The 15898-nt window shown below is 43.9% G+C and overlaps 4 protein-coding genes across 4 annotated transcripts; all 4 read right to left on the bottom strand.

Annotated features, from left to right (window-relative positions):
- Positions 1 to 927: 927 nt before the first annotated feature.
- c19h1orf198 (chromosome 19 C1orf198 homolog) lies at positions 928 to 5663 on the bottom strand. The gene is made up of 6 exons (XM_070925390.1): positions 5358 to 5663; positions 4651 to 4701; positions 4147 to 4272; positions 3633 to 3800; positions 2869 to 3219; positions 928 to 1759 (listed from the first exon to the last, which is right to left on the bottom strand). The coding sequence occupies exons 1-6, from the start codon at positions 5661 to 5663 to the stop codon at positions 1703 to 1705; spliced, it is 1059 nt and encodes a 352-aa protein (XP_070781491.1). The 3' UTR covers positions 928 to 1702.
- A 1179-nt stretch (positions 5664 to 6842) lies between these two features.
- On the bottom strand, positions 6843 to 7828 carry LOC139302656 (gap junction Cx32.2 protein-like). Its single transcript, XM_070926359.1, has 2 exons — positions 7700 to 7828; positions 6843 to 7445 (listed from the first exon to the last, which is right to left on the bottom strand). The coding sequence occupies exons 1-2, from the start codon at positions 7826 to 7828 to the stop codon at positions 6843 to 6845; spliced, it is 732 nt and encodes a 243-aa protein (XP_070782460.1).
- A 2469-nt stretch (positions 7829 to 10297) lies between these two features.
- LOC139301852 (gap junction Cx32.2 protein-like) lies at positions 10298 to 11149 on the bottom strand. Its single transcript, XM_070925331.1, has one exon. The coding sequence runs from the start codon at positions 11147 to 11149 to the stop codon at positions 10298 to 10300; it is 852 nt and encodes a 283-aa protein (XP_070781432.1).
- Positions 11150 to 13460: 2311 nt separating this feature from the next.
- LOC139302523 (gap junction Cx32.7 protein) lies at positions 13461 to 15664 on the bottom strand. Its single transcript, XM_070926231.1, has 3 exons — positions 15536 to 15664; positions 15114 to 15299; positions 13461 to 14131 (listed from the first exon to the last, which is right to left on the bottom strand). The coding sequence occupies exons 1-3, from the start codon at positions 15662 to 15664 to the stop codon at positions 13526 to 13528; spliced, it is 921 nt and encodes a 306-aa protein (XP_070782332.1). The 3' UTR covers positions 13461 to 13525.
- Between the last annotated feature and the right edge of the window lie 234 nt (positions 15665 to 15898).

The raw sequence follows: 15898 nt of genomic DNA on the forward strand, positions 1-15898 counted from the left end.
TCAGCACTAGTTTGAGGTCAAAGGTGACAGCTGGGAGGGGTGAGGTGGTGAGGAAATCCATACAGGACATCTGCACTATGTTTGAGCACTTCCGTGGCTGCTCTCCCCTCCTCCTTTTTGTTTTAAAAAGCCAGAGAGGACGACAGCCTGGGTGCCACCATCTAATTCTATGAATGTGTGAAAGCTGGAAAACACATTCTGCCATATTCCGGTAAAATTGTTGCAATGGTAAAAATCCATGATATCCCGGGAATTCCATAACCAGTAGGAACATTGTCTGTAGTAATTGCACTGTGTGGGCCAGGACTGCAGCACTGAGCACTACTTTAACTCTAAAACTCATCCGATTTTTAGGAATATATAGGTACGTATAAATAAAAGCACATTAGAGAGCAAAATCTTCATAACAAAACCATAAAATAAAATGGACGAGTGTTTTAGTGTGTTGCACAGATGACAATTTGACATGCTAATGGCACAAAACAATTCCTTGCCTGCTAAATTGGTGTCTTAAAGTTACATGTGAAGGCAGCCAAGTCACACCACTACTGTGCATTCACACCACAAGCAACGTGATCAACAGTTTACCAGCCATATTTAGCTCATGTGTAGACCAGTTCACAAACTCGTCCTATGAGAAAATGCAGCCGCAGAGCTTTTTAAGTTGGAATTGGTCAATAAAAACCATTGGATTTCCGCACTACTTTATCACCCTGCCCGTTTTTTTTTATGTACCATAGCTCTTAATAGCAAGTGTAACAGGCAATTAATCTTTCCTACTTTTTTATAAAATGGGTAAAAAAGACGACACAACTATCCTTGGGGAGCAGCTGCAGCCGTAGTTAAGGTTGGTGCTTAGCTCTTAAGTCATTTTATTGGGTGTTTCCTGCTCCCCCCCCCCCCCCCCCCATTTTATTATTGTGGCTAGCTTGTTAACAAAACACTGTACCATTACGAAAGGCAACACCAAAGCAGGGAAAACTACATGATTTGCCAAAACAGGTCAAAAGTGAGCCAGCAACATATGCCCCATTTACACCTGTCACTTCAAGCGTCTCCAGGCAAAATCCAGATGTGATGTAATACACTTGAATTTTTTATCTAGACACGAATACGTCCCGGTTGGCCACATCCCAAATCTATTCGCATCCGCCTTTTCCAAACTACCAGCTCAGATGTGCTAATGCAGCTGAGGTGGTTCTTAAACCTCTATATACTATAAAAGACATGGATGAACTTACACCTTTATACCTTTAGTTTACATGCGTCTCAAACTGCAATCGAATTCCAATTGGACTTCGATCCGACGCAAACGTTTCATAGTTACACAGCGACTAAGTATAACTGGGATCGTCGATGCAGTTCCAAACCAAAGCCAGAATTGTGTAACTTTTCAAGCAAGATGATCGCAGTGTGAATGCACAGTCAAGGGAGAGCACACACAATCTGTGAGCTTCAATCCCTGCTCAGAGAGTAGAGGGAGCTTTTCTAGTGGGGGGGGGGGGGGACACCAGCACACAGGCGGTGAGATAATGTCTTAACAAGCCACTGAGGATAATTACAAGAACATAATGTGGTCATTTTAAAGACTGGTGTTTGTTAAATCTAAATGTGGATGTCTGTAGTCATGGCAGTGTGGTCCTTCTTTTAGAGTGATGATGAGAATGATTCATTCAGAGCGGTGACTGGTCCCAGCTGCGGTTTACCAGTTGTCTAAGAAGTCGAATCCAGTCTTCAGGATGTTGCTGCTTGTGTTGAACTGAGGGGTGGGAGCGAAGGGGGGCAGGAGGTGGGGAGAGACAGGGAGACTGTGTTAAACACTGTCGTGGGCTGGAGACAGGTCAGTACATTATGACTGGATATTAGAAACAACTGATACTCAATATGATACTGGACGAATTCAATGACTCGTTTAAACTCACTAAAATGGATTTATTCTATCAGTAATGGCTGAATCTCAATCATTTTGTGGCTACTTTCTTTTCACTTCTGTAAATTTGCCTTCCTCGTAGCTACGGCTAATTTTGCTGCCATAGCCATTGAAAGTGATGGAATCTCTTTTAATTACATCTCTCAAGATCTCTCACATTTCTTTCCCAGGCAGGTTTTTTTTAACTAGTCTCCTACACTTGGTTTGGTTTGTTTAGGCCAGCGTGAAAGCTGTGAATCGAACTCTTGTGCAGACTAAACAACCGGACAGGGACTGAAAAGGTTGGCTTGGTTCAGGTCCAACTGGACTGTGGGGCAGTTTCGCTTGTGGTATGAAAGCAAAACAGACCAACCACAGGACTGAAGACTGCCAGATCATTTGGTAACCATGGTAACATGCTGGGATTTTCCCTGATCAATCAGAGAGTGAAAAGGAGTGTTTTGGCAGTTCCTCAATAACTATTGAGGAAAACATAGCAGCCACATAACAGCCATCACTCTTAATGTAACAGTAGAAGATGCACTAAAGTGCCGCATGACTTGTTTTCAGTTTCTGGAGGGTTTTTTTTTAATTTCCCCACATGGGTCAATGTAACACTGATAATACAGGATGACAATTGAACTGCCCAATGAATGAGTTAACTATCATAATGTAATATTTACAGCTACAACAAGAAATGGACCAAAACTAAAAAGGCAAATCATTTTTTTTCCCTGAGACAGTGAGTGAAACGAACTACAGGTGTGAAAGTGATCTTTACCAGAACCATCGCTACGGTGGGCCTATACATATTGGGCTAAACAAATATCCAACCCATCCGCAGCAGAGACTTGCTTTTTATTTTCTCTGTAGACACATTTTGGCTGTGAATCCATCACTGCTGCTTTCCACTATATCCAAAGCAAATGTACTACTTCAAAAACTGTTTCAGAACTCACCTGGGCAAAGGTGGGGCTATTGGGTGACCCTTCTTCCACTTTCTCTCTCTCCACACTGGCGGGGTGGTTGGTGGGCTTGGACATGAGGCTGGAGGAGAACACTTCATTCAGGGTGTTGCTGACCGACGGCAGGGTGCTCTGAGATCGCTCCCAGCCTGCAACTGATGAGGACACGCTGACGGGCGGGACCGGGTTTGGCGAAATGGAGATGGATGCCGGTGTTGCACTAACAGCAACGGCGACAGGGGGATGGGGAGCAGGAGGTTTGGGTGCTCGCTGCTTGGTGGATTTGGTATGAGCTGGAGGGTGGGGGTCTGCTGCCTCAGGTTCCTTGGATGTGATAGAGGTCTCCTGTAGAGTAATATTAATATTTACTGTTGGCATTTTCGGTGTCATTGATAAAGCTTCCTTTAGGTTTCTTGTACGAGCATTGGTAAGCTATGTAGATGGTTGATGAGGCTGCAGTATGCAAAAATCACAACAGAAAAAAAAGGGCAGGAAAGTAGAACGATGCTTTTTTTTTTGGCTGCATTCACCATCTGCTTCTCTGACACTTGTGGAGGCTTCGCAGATGCCAGTTTTCTCAGCTTCAGGCTAGGTTCTATTTCAGGATACACGGCTGGATAACACAAGTGACAAGTGTTGGGGTGGGGACTTTGCTTTCAAGCTGTCGTTTGTTAGAAACTATACAGGCCAGAAATGCTGTGCTTGTGCCAAAACACATGAACAAAAATGTGTAGCAGCTGAGAAGCGCTGGCGCTTACCTGTCGGAGGTACGAGGGGAGGGATTTCTCTCCTTTCTCGAGGGATTTGATCTGGCTGGGGGTTAGGGACTGGAAGTCGGCTTGCTCTCCTTCGAGCCTGGACCGCTCAGCGCTGATCTTCCAGAAAGACGACTCTTCCTCTGGCCTCCGTCCCTCGCTGACAGACACCTTCACAAATCACACAATAACGCCTTTAATTCAAACTGTCCCAGGATTAGGGAACGCACAATTGCACGGTCTCTCCAGTAACATTCCTGGTATCCATGTTTTCTTTAGAATTTCTGCTTAAAAATGTGATTAAAGTTAAAGTAAAGTTTAACTAAAGAGCACTATTTATTGTTGCTGTCAAACTATGCAATGATTTGTGCCAGTCCCATACAACTAAGCATCAATAGAGTATATAAAACCAAATCGAGCCTTAAATTACATCCCTAGTAAAATAGGAGGAGTTAAGCAATTCCTCACCAACCAAAATATACAAATTAAAACAAGCACAGTACAGTCTTCATCATACCTTGGTTCCTGGTGTACCCTTGCCAAGCTGGTTGGAATGAGGAGCCTTTGCAGCCTTGGAGTCTGCCTGCGAGGTTGAGATCCCCTGGTCTGCTGAGCCTGATGTCAAGCTGAAATCCAACTGGCTCTGAAAGATGGGACCAAAGTTTACGACAATAACTCAACTGGGCTCAACTCTACATACGGATTTCGGACGGAAAAGGGTATTCAGGCATATGCACATATGAATTGCCAACCATTTTGATAATCCAAGTGTTAATAATCAAACGACAATATCAAATATCTGTTTCTTAACTGGAAGAACCTAATATCTTGGGGTTTTAGATTGTTGGGTCAGATAAATTTGAAGATGTCATATTGGTCAATTGTGAATTTGTGATAGGCATTTCTCACAACGTTTCAACATTTTAAAGACTACGCGAATAATTACTGAAAAAAGTAATCAACACATTTAAATGGTAATAACTTGATAAACTGGTAAAACTCAAACTGAATAATTTTTTACCTTTGTCTCCCATGAGAAGGGGGCAGAATGCTCATCTTGCCAGGTAATATCCTAAACAGAAACACAATTTCAACAAACACACTCAGGGCTTGCCATAAACAATAATAACAATAAAGTCTATTTGTATAGCACACTATTTGTAAAGCAGCGTTACAAAGAGCTTTACAGCAAAAACAGAAAACACAACAACAAAATACAGAATAACGTATGAATAAACAGGCAGACACGATCAAGGATAACATGTAAAAAAAAAAGAAAGAAGAAGAGTGAATTCAGCATGTGATGACACTATTATTACATTATTATTTAAATTGTTGCCTAAATTGCCTTTAAAAGAATACATAAAGCTAACTAAAAACCCATGTTTTCTGGTGGAGCCTGTATTCACCAAATTATTATTATTAATTAGTATTATTATTATGGTCTACGGATGGTAGCCTGTTGTCAGGCTATCTAACAGAATGAAATATTGTTTCACTATTAGACCTAATTCGATCTATTTATCTAGACGTTAGCTATTCCTTATGGTTGTGACTAAAATGGACTTACAGCTAGCTTACGTACGTTACGCAGGTAGCCACTGTGACGTCAACCAACATATTTCCAAGGCTACGTGGCTAGTTAGCAACAATAGCAACACAAGCTATTCTGACCTTTAAAAACACGCACAAAGCGGTTTAATAACAATTCGAAAGCGGTTTAAGTACCTCTTCCCCGAAATGAACTATCTTCTGTCCCGTCTGAAGGAGGAGTTTAGGGTAACAGACCACTTCTTCACGTTCAACCCTGTGCATAGCGTATCGGGCTCGGATATGGGGATCCATCATCCCGTTGTCGATAGCGCTGTCTTGCTCTTGCGGCGTCATTTTCTCCCAAGACGAGCCGTGCTTGGCTTTGATAATCTCCCTCTCCTGCATTATTTTCTTTGCCATGGAGTTGATGGAGGAGAAGTACTCGAACTTCTTTTCCTCCATCCTGTGGGCGTCAAGCCCCGCCATGGTTGCGGCGGCCATCTTTAGCTGCTACCAGCTGTTATTATTGTGAGGAAAAGGAAGCTGGTGTTCATCGCTGTGCGGGCGGCGGGCGGTGGGCGGGGCGTCCATAGGGGACATCTGTCAAAATCACATCGATGTGTGTGAGTTAATGGCGCCATCTTGTGGTCTTTCCCCAGCAGGGAAACAAAGTGTGAGAGTGGACCAAAACAGTGACTCATTAGCTGAAACTGGCTGTAAAGCTCCGTAAAACAGAGCGGAGCTGCAGGTTCAGGTGATAATTCTCTGTAGGTTCATCACTACGCGAGACCCCTTTCACATTGCCACATTGTTTTTACATTGTTGTCGTAAATATATATATATATTATAGACGCTTTATAAAGTTATTCCGGCTAAGACGGCTAACTCAGTTAGCAAACAGTTGTTTATCAAAATGACACTGGATTAGCAATGATTTACTGAGAATCCACAAAACACATCTACATTCTATATCTGACACTTTATTTCTCCTCTGATGCGGTTGTTGCAATACTATACAAATGAGAGTATTTCGAAAATAGTTTTTATATATATATAAATCAGTGATTTATAGTAGGTTAAATGTCATTTCATTCATACCCGGAAACAGAAATAATGAATTATGCAGTATAACTACGGGGATAATTACACAAAAGCTGAGATGCAATTTTGAAATGTCTATTACAAACACATGGCACACGCAGTCATCTTAAAATACAAAACATGAAAAAAAAACAAGTCATTTTTTGTAGTAAGTGATATTTGCAGTTTTAAAAGTCATGCCTGCAAATTTAACAAAACAGGAGAAATTGAAACAAATGGAAAAAAAATCGTATTTAAAAAGTAAAGTGGCACCAACAGCTCCTACACACTGCTTTGGAACAAAGCAAAAAACAAAACAACGCTTGTAGCAGTAAAAAACAAAAAGAAAAGGCTTTTAGCCAATGCAGATTGGTGCACAGAGGAATCTGCAGTCAAAGTCCAGCTGTTCAGTCACTGCGAATGTCACAATTACCCAAATTCGCCACTTGAGGGCGCCAGTGTTCAAAGCCGGCTCATGTTGTTGTTGTCAAAGTCTGCTTCAGTGACACGGTGCATTGATCTTGTGCATTTTTTTTTTTTTTTTTTTAAATATTCACAAATCGTCTACATAACATGACAAAAAAACTGTGACTGTTGGACCTAGATGGGACCCTTCGGGCTGTCGCTGTTGACATGCGGCCCCGCTTTAACAGACTTTCGCCGGGACGAGCGAGAGCACGCCAGGTAGAAGAGCTCCACCACGTTGAGGAGAAGAGAGACGCAGGAGACCGCGAGCATGAAGAGGATGAAGACGGTCTTCTCCGTGGGCCGGGACATGAAGCACTCCACGGTGAAGGGGCAGGGGGCCCGGGAGCAGACCACACGGGGCTCCATGATGAACCCGTACAGGTAATACTGCCCCACAATGAACGCCACCTCCAGAATGATCCTGAAAAGGATGGAGGTTATGTAGTTACCCAGCAGGTTGCCTTTGATCTGGACGTGGCCTTTTCCGTCCGAGTACTTGGGGACTTTGACGCTGTCGCTCCTGGAGTGGCTCGCCTCCTGCTCCCGCATCTTATTTTCTTTGTGGAGGACGTGGACGACGTGACCGAGGTAGATCAGCGTCGGTGTTGAGACGAAGATAATCTGGAGGACCCAGAATCGAACGTGTGAGATCGGGAAGGCGTGGTCGTAGCAGACGTTCTTGCAACCGGGCTGTTTGGTGTTACAAACCATGTTCGACTGCTCGTCCCCCCACACCTGTGACGTTCAGATGAGAAATGAAGCAGTGCAGAAAATAGATGGACTGATGGATGATGGATTAAATATATATATATATATATATATATATATATATAAAAAAGTTTGTCATTTGTTATCAAGGAGCTGTAGGACTCCAATATGGCCACCAGAGGGTGCTATTTCACCTAAAAAAAAAACTTTTAACGTCTCAGAGAAGTAACTCGGAGATTCATCAGGTTGGGTGTAAACGTATGAACAAATCAGAGGGAGACCTTCTCTGCTCCAGCTCCAAGGATCATGATCCGGAAGATGAAAAGCACACTGAGCCAGACCTTCCCGATGACGGTGGAGTGGGACTGGACCTTGTCCAGCAGAGAGGACAGAAAACCCCACTCTCCCATGGTCTCTGATCTGAGGAGGAAAAGCAAATAAAAAAAACGCTCATTTAGACAAAGCATTTTATTTATTGATGGACTAATTACTTATACACGCAGAGCCCACGACTTCCAACAGTCTTACGTAGCAACTGTTCAATTAAGCAGAGATACAGTAGAGGCAAACCCAATGGGAAGTCAGTTACTGACTAGTATTTGCAGAACAGTTTCCAAATTTAGGTTATAGTGACCTAAGTGGTGTTAAATTGGTATCAGAAGCATCATTTCTGAAAATGTAATTTCTTCAAATTCTTCTGTGAATTCTGATCACTGATTAACACCAGCGGTTAAACATCATCATCATCATCAACAACAACAACAACAACAGCAGAAAGTCTGTTTTGGTGGTGTTGTGGAGACTGTAATCTACAGCGCCATATAGTGCAGAGTGCTCGGAACGTAAAAAGAGGGAGCTGTAAAAGCGATTACATAAGGAATATGTGATGGGTTGTTATGACAGGAGAGGAATCTATAACTAGCTATATATATATATATATATATATATATATATTTTTTTTTTTTTTCAGAGGAGGGAAAGCACCTAAGTGTGTGTAGTCAAAGTTAAAATAAAACGTGGTGTCTGTAAGATTTCCCAAGAGTTCTCAACTCCACAAAAGTGGAAATCCGTAGAAAATACAGATTTCTATCCACATGGATAATGGACAGTGCTTCAGTCTGAATGGCCTTGCTTGCACACACTCATACTAACGCTCCACACTCACAACAATAAATGCCTTTAATAAATGTCTTTCTGTGCCTTTGTGGTTGAGATTGTGTGTATCTTATTCCAAAAGCACTGCCATGAAATTTGAAGTTTGAATTCGTCCCGTGACCAACATTAGAAAAAAAACAAAAAAACCCCAGTAAGTGTCCACCTTACCTTTGAGTTGAAAAAGGCCTCTGTGCAGACTAACAGACCGGTCGCCAGCTGTGCGGTCGAATGATAGAGAGCCCGGTGCACCGAACCAGACCTGCCCCGCGGTACCTTGAACTTTGGAGCGGGTGAAATTGCACACGCAGCGTTGAGCTGTCACGTTGACATCTGGAAACGAGTGGGCAACTTTGGGCCCCGAGTCCTGAAAAGATGATAATACTGTTAATGATTGGCAGTGCTATAAACCAAATTCTTGTTTGTTTTGCGTCATCGGCCGTTACCGTCCCTGTGTGACTTTTTTCCCCCCAAAACTGATCCTGTTTTTGGCATTTTGTATTTGATGAGATTTGTGTTTATGTTATGTGTCCAAACAAAGTGGGCATTTTGGTGAAATAAGCAGAGTCGGGGACTAAAAGGCACAGTAACACGAACACCTGTAGAGACTAATGCAACCCAGTGCAATAACCCTGCAACGCACAAATACTACGTGAGGATTGAACAGTTCATTTTTTGTGTCGACGGATTTACGCAACGTCTGCACAAACAGAGCAAATCTAATATCACGAGCTTTTGTTGTAGGGGGTTTGCATAGGAATGAAGTGTGCTGAGCAGGCCCCCCCCCCCCCCCCCCCCCCCCCGCCCTGGGGTGCTTTGTGGTCCTCTTAGTATGTCACACACTTTGTTTGGGCTCTGTCTTTATATTCTCCATCTTATGTAAATGCATGCTTTAGCAGCAGCGGTGGTGGCTGATGCCCGCTAATCTCTCAACCACTCCCTGTTCTGAAGTCACAGCGAGCACACCCTGAGTTGCAATGATTCATCAATTAGTCACAATTAATTATAGTCATATAATTAAATGGCAACAGTTCTGGTAACCGATTAACCGTTGAAGTGATTTTAAAACAAAAACAGCTTCTCAAATGTGGATATTTCCCAGTTTTCTCACTCTGTGACATTAAACCGAATGTCTTCGGGTTTTGAATAGATTTGAAAAGCTCTGGGAAGCTGGGATGGACATTTTACAGATTACGTTTTATAACTGGCAGACTAATCAATAGTGAAAAGAATCATTACTTGCAGCCCCACAGCGTTGCCAAAGAAGTGTAAATCATGCTCTTTGAAAGTAAGGTGTTTGGCTTTAAAGGGTAAATCTGAAAACAATTAATATAGTCATGAAACAATGTTTGTTTGTTTTTTAATCCAACTTTAATCATTTATTAAAAACAATCGACAATGAACATGGCAATGACTTAAAGGACACACTCAATAACTGGGCATAGACAAAGTTCTGCTCACTCATAGATTAACGAGAACATAAATACATTATCAATACTGCACGCTTTCCATTATTAGATTTCCAGTTAAAGAATACAAAATAACGCCAACGACGTGGCCCTGAACTACTTTTCTCAGCAAGAATATCACCGTACTACACAATTTCCTCGATGTTCTGTGCACCACATTGTAAGAACTCTTCACTTCAGTCTCTTAGATGTTTCCGAACGTGGGGCAGAAATTTGAAACAAGCTTGAAATACATCATAACGGTCAGATCAGAGGTTTTTAATGACCACTCAGTAGTCGTTTCTCCTCTTTGGCCCCGTCCAGGCTTCCACCGGTACTCTCTCTCTCCAAGTTCATCTTGTTCTGCTTGAGTGCTTCCTCTGTATTCGTCCAGCTGGGGTCGGACAGGCTGGCAGGGTTTTCCGCCGAGGTGATCTTGCGAGGGCGAGGCCGGGACCCACATCTGACCCTGGTGCCGATCAGGTAGAACACCTCGATGATGTTGAGAAGCAGGGAGACGCAGGCCACCACCAGCATGAAGATGATGAAGATGGTCTTCTCTGTGGGCCGGGACATGTAGCACTCCACAGTGAAGGGACAGGGAGTCTTTGAGCAGGGGAACATGGGGACCATGATGAAGCCGTACAGGTAGTACTGGCCCACTATGAAGGCAGCCTCGATGATGATCTTGACCACGAGCTGGGTCAGGTAGCTCCCGAGCAGGTTCCCCTTGATCTTCACCTTTCCCTTTTCGTCGGTATATTTGGGCTTTTTGCCCAGCCAGGTCCCACCGGGGCTCGACTGCTGCTCCCTCAGCTTGTTCTCCTTGTGGATGATGTGCATGGCGTGGCCCAGGTAGATCAGCGTCGGCGTGGAGACGAAGATGATCTGGAGGACCCAGAAGCGAATGTGCGAGATGGGGAAGGTCCAATCGTAGCACACGTTCTCACAACCGGGTTGCTGAGTGTTGCAGGTGAAACCCGACTGCTCGTCTCCCCAGACGCTCTCAGCGCCTGCGCCCAAAACCATGATCCTGAACAGGAAGAGGACGCTCATCCAAATCTTCCCAATGACTGTGGAATGGGACTGGACCTTGTCCAGCAAGGTTGACAGGAATCCCCAGTCTCCCATCTTTATAAGTGATGTTCAGTTACTGATCTGTGATAAAAAAAATTTTTTTAAAAAGATAAAAGGAAACAGAGTAAATTCTCCTGAGCTAATAAATACAACAAACTTGAACTAAAGTTTAGTTAGCAATGATCGCACAACACACCATATAAACTGAAACATTAACCACGACTTAGTCTCCAATCAATTTCTTTCATAAAAACAACGTCTGTTCTTGAACCTGGCTGCTTGAGAAGCGAGAGGATCTCAGCGCCCCATGAACCCTGAGCTAGTTTGTTAATATTTCCCTAAAATAATAATTAATCAGAATTTTGAATGGCAGGCCGAACGACTCGGTGGCATTATAATAATGAGGCATAGTGGCGGTCGGCTGGTATAGAGATAAAACTATGATAGAGGAGAAAAACAGGGGGGGGGGGGGGGGGGGACTTTCCCTGGGTAAATGTAACTTTAAAAAGCTTACATCAATATTCTGTATAACTCGATGAAATGTGGTATAATAAACGTGTCACAAATCTGATGCCGTTGTTAGTTACGTGCAAGTCATATTCCTTCTGCTAGAGAGAGAGCAATTAACACCATTAACATTCAAAAATAAAATGAAAAGCCATCACGTATTTTCTTACTTTCTTTCAAAGTGATGTTCAAAAAGAAAAGGACGACTCTACGTTCTGTACAGTGTGCCTTACAAGTATTCACGGTCACAAAATATGGCTTTTGAATTCATCAACTCAGGTTTCTGTAGCGGAGAACAATAATGGTTGCATCTTACCTGCTGACCTGGTCAGGACGGACTGTCTCTGGGTGGGACAGATCGCTAACTTAAAAGTTGGACCTTGGAGTCGCGTTGGGTGAGGACTGGAGGACTGGTGAGGGGCCACATTACGCAACTCATAACGCGTGGCTTTAATGGCCCGTCAGCAAACCAGAGGAGGGGAAGATCTCTCTCTGTTAAATTTGCTTTCAGCGTTGTCAGTGAAAATAAATAGATAGAAGGTGTTTAATCATTAAAACAAGGACGGGTAAAACGATTGCTCATTTTCAAATAGTCTGCATGTGTTGGACTGGGGTTGTGCGTGATAAGTAGACCTTCAACCGGCTGCATTTTTATTTGCTTTGACTCACGGTGACATTCGCATTACGCCTCCAACACCTGCATCCAAAACTCCTCGTCTGAGACACTTAAATTGAGGGGCAGTTTTATTTCACATATGTACCGTATCTCATTACATCGCTCCACTAAAAGTGGGAGTAACGTAAAAAACACAAGGGAATAAAGTTAAACATGCAGGGAAATACTCTGACATCCTAGATGTTAAGATAGCACCACTCTTACGTCTGCGCGCTAAATAGGAAGCTGCAACCAGTTAGCTTAGCTAAGCAGAGAGATCCATCTAGGAAGTTACACCCGGGCCAAGAAATAGTCCGGTAACCTCCCCTGGAACCTCAACTTGACATTTTTACACTTTTGGGTTTTCGCGCAGGTTAAACGGCTGAAATATAACCAGAGATGGTTTCGAGATGCTGGTAGGCTAATTTTGTTAGCTTTGGACAGAGCCCGGCTAGCCGCTTCTCCTCGTTTCCAGTCTATGTGCTAAGCCAAGCTAACTGTCTCCTGGCGGTGGCTTCACATTCATGTCTCATAACTCAAGGCGAGAAAGCAAATAAGTGTATTCCCCCAAATGGCTTTAAATATTTAAAGCCCACAGAATAACAGCAATACCATGTCTATTTGCTCTAATTGTTGATATTTATTTTAGCAGATACTACGAACAAATGCTGAGAGGAATAAAATATTTGCTGATGGCAGCATGTTTAGAAAGAACACAATATGTAGATATATAAGCTCTGCTGGTTTGTATATTCTCAGTGGCCTTTTTATGATAACAAAGTATAAGAATATATATATATATATATATATATATATATATATATATATATATGAAAACCCTTGGTACATTTCAGAGACAGATTAGGGTGGGAACTGCAGGGAAACATTGCCTCTTATCTCAAAAAGTGTTGCTTTACTGTGCAAACATAACAGCAAGGTAAAATAAAAAGAAGAAGCTAAAGCTAAATCGGAATATGAGAGGTTTATTGAATCAAACTTTTAACAACATTGTCTTCAATCAGTAAGAAAGTGCCCTTCGCAAAATGTATCAGAACATTATCGACAGTGTTTTAACTGGTTCATTTTCGCAATACGGCACAAAAGTCACTTTAAGTAACTTTGTTTTGCATGTGACTGAGTCGTGTTTACAGAAGCTGGCGACACTCCCTCCCTCCATCTTTATTTACCGCACACACACACACACCCCTTTCCTCCCCAAAGCCAAAGCACACAAATACTGGACCTCAACCTATCGCGGCCTCCATGTTTCAGATGTGGACCTCCCCCGTGTTGTTGTTCTCGGGCGGTACATTCTTAGCGGCCTCGTTGACCCCGCCTGCGACCCCGTTCGCCCCTAACTTTCGTCCTTGGAGCTCCAGCTCCAGGTTGACGCAATTTTGGATCATCTCGTCTCGGCTTTTAAAAGCTTTCCTTTCCGAAAGCGGGGGTGTCACCGGGGTCACGGTGTAGTCCTGCCTCCTCGCCATGCACTCCTTCACGGCTTTCACGCACAGATAGAACAGCTCGACCAGGCTGAGGACGAGGGAGACGAACGCCGCCACCAGCATGAACCAGATGATGACCGACTTCTCTGTAGGCCTGGACAGGAAGCAGTCCACCTTGTGAGGGCAAGGGAAGCGGGTGCACACATAGCGAGCCTGGAGGGTGAAACCGTACAGGAAGTACTGACCCACGATGAACAAAACTTCCAGGACAATCTTGGCCACAAGATGGAGGACATAACTGCGAAGGAGACGGCCACGGATGCTGATCTTGCCGGTGCTCTTGGTGTACTTGGGGACTTTGTAGGCCCTCCTGAGGAACAGGCTGGCCTGGTCATCCAACTCGGCCTGCTTCTTCATCCTCTCCTTCACCTTGGATAGGAAGAACAAGAAAACAGATTTAGGCATCTTCCGGGAATCTGAAAGAGACTTTAGAAGCAGCGCAGATGTATTGAAAAGTAATCAGATGAAAGAAGCAAGATGAATGCAACCTTCCTTTCAACAGTGTGACGTTCAGGAATCTATGAGATATAGACGCTTGGTTCCAAACAGTTTTGGCAAAATATGGCTAAACGTTTATTGCGTGAACTGTTATCTCCCTCCTCGAAACTCAGAGCGCTACACATGAAAACTGATAATTGAAATTATTTGTAACCAACTGACATCCACTATTCTTGACAGTGAAACTACCTTTTAAGCCCACAAGAGTTTTATAGATTTGAGATAAGCATCGCTTTAAAGCCGCATTAATCAACCTTTGGCCACTAGGGGGCAAACTGACGGCTACACAGCCGCCACATCTCACCTGCTAACATTGTGGGTATAGTTCACGCACTTATACATACAACAGACACAGAAAAAAAAAATGTGGCGCTCTGCTTCTGGCCGCGTGATATTAACTATTCTTTTAGCTTTTGGCTCGGTTTCCATTAATCCTACGATCTGTGTCTTCAGCTGGGGCGCTAACTTTTGCTGGGAACCTAAAGGGGTTGATGAGAGCGTCTCATTTAGACTCAATCACAATCTAATTTGAGATGGTGATAATTTATTCATCCCCATGGGAGAAATTCAGGTGTTGCAGCAGCACAAGGACATAAATAAGTACAGACAAATAGAGAGTATAAGTGTATGAAGTAAAGATAGGAGAAGTCATTCAACTCGAAATTACAATCAGTATACATACAGTGCCCAACGAGCAGTGTTGTTCTTTAACTAATAGCGCTAAGAGTCTCAAGTGACGTGACGTAGCGGTGTGATGCACCATCTCATTGTTAATATCATAGATATTCATTCATTGGCGCCACCTGGCGTGTGAGGTCACGCTGTCGCACCACGCCCCGCTGCCGTGACGCACCTTCTTCTCGATGTGGATCACGTGAAGGACGTGGCCGAGGTACAGCAGCTTCGGGGTCGCCACGGCGATGATCTGAAGGACCCAGAAGCGAACGTGAGAGATGGGGAAGGCGATGTCGTAGCAGACGTTCTCACAGCCGGGCTGCTGAGTGTTGCAGACAAAGTCGGACTGCTCATCGCCCCACACCTGGACGAGGTGGAAGGAGAGGACAGAAGAGACGGTTTCAAGTGTGTTTAGGGACAGTGTTTACTGCCCTGTACCTCAACTCATGCGCTGCCATTCCTGCACTTCTTTCTCGCCACTCATTGAGAAAATCCCAACCCCAGAGACCAGCCATTACGCCCCTTTAACACTAGCACCCCCCCCCCCCCCCGCCCCAATCCCTGTGAAGTGTGTTTGATAGGGTGAATACAGGACCAGACCTTCTCGGCACCGGTGCGCAGGACCAGGATGCGGAATACAAACAGCACGGTGAGCCAGACCTTGCCGATCACCGTGGAGTGGCTCTGCACTTTATCCAGCAGGCGGCCCAGCAGATCCCATTCGCCCATTTCAGCCGCCAGTTGTCCTGCTTTCTGTGTGAGGGGGCGAAAACAGAAATAATCTAGCGCCACTCACGGTGCAACAGGCGGTCTTAATGCAACGACCTCTGAAGGTATACGTGCATCGCTTGCCTTGCCTTTATTCATTTCACCAGCAATCCGGAAACACCCCTGGATTGCCCCTGTTACTTTTTTGTCATTTTGCAATTATACTAAAAGGTGATACAGGAATCACTGTGGGTG

Source organism: Enoplosus armatus, chromosome 19 (genome assembly GCF_043641665.1).
Source record: "Enoplosus armatus isolate fEnoArm2 chromosome 19, fEnoArm2.hap1, whole genome shotgun sequence".
Lineage (NCBI taxonomy): Eukaryota > Metazoa > Chordata > Actinopteri > Centrarchiformes > Enoplosidae > Enoplosus > Enoplosus armatus.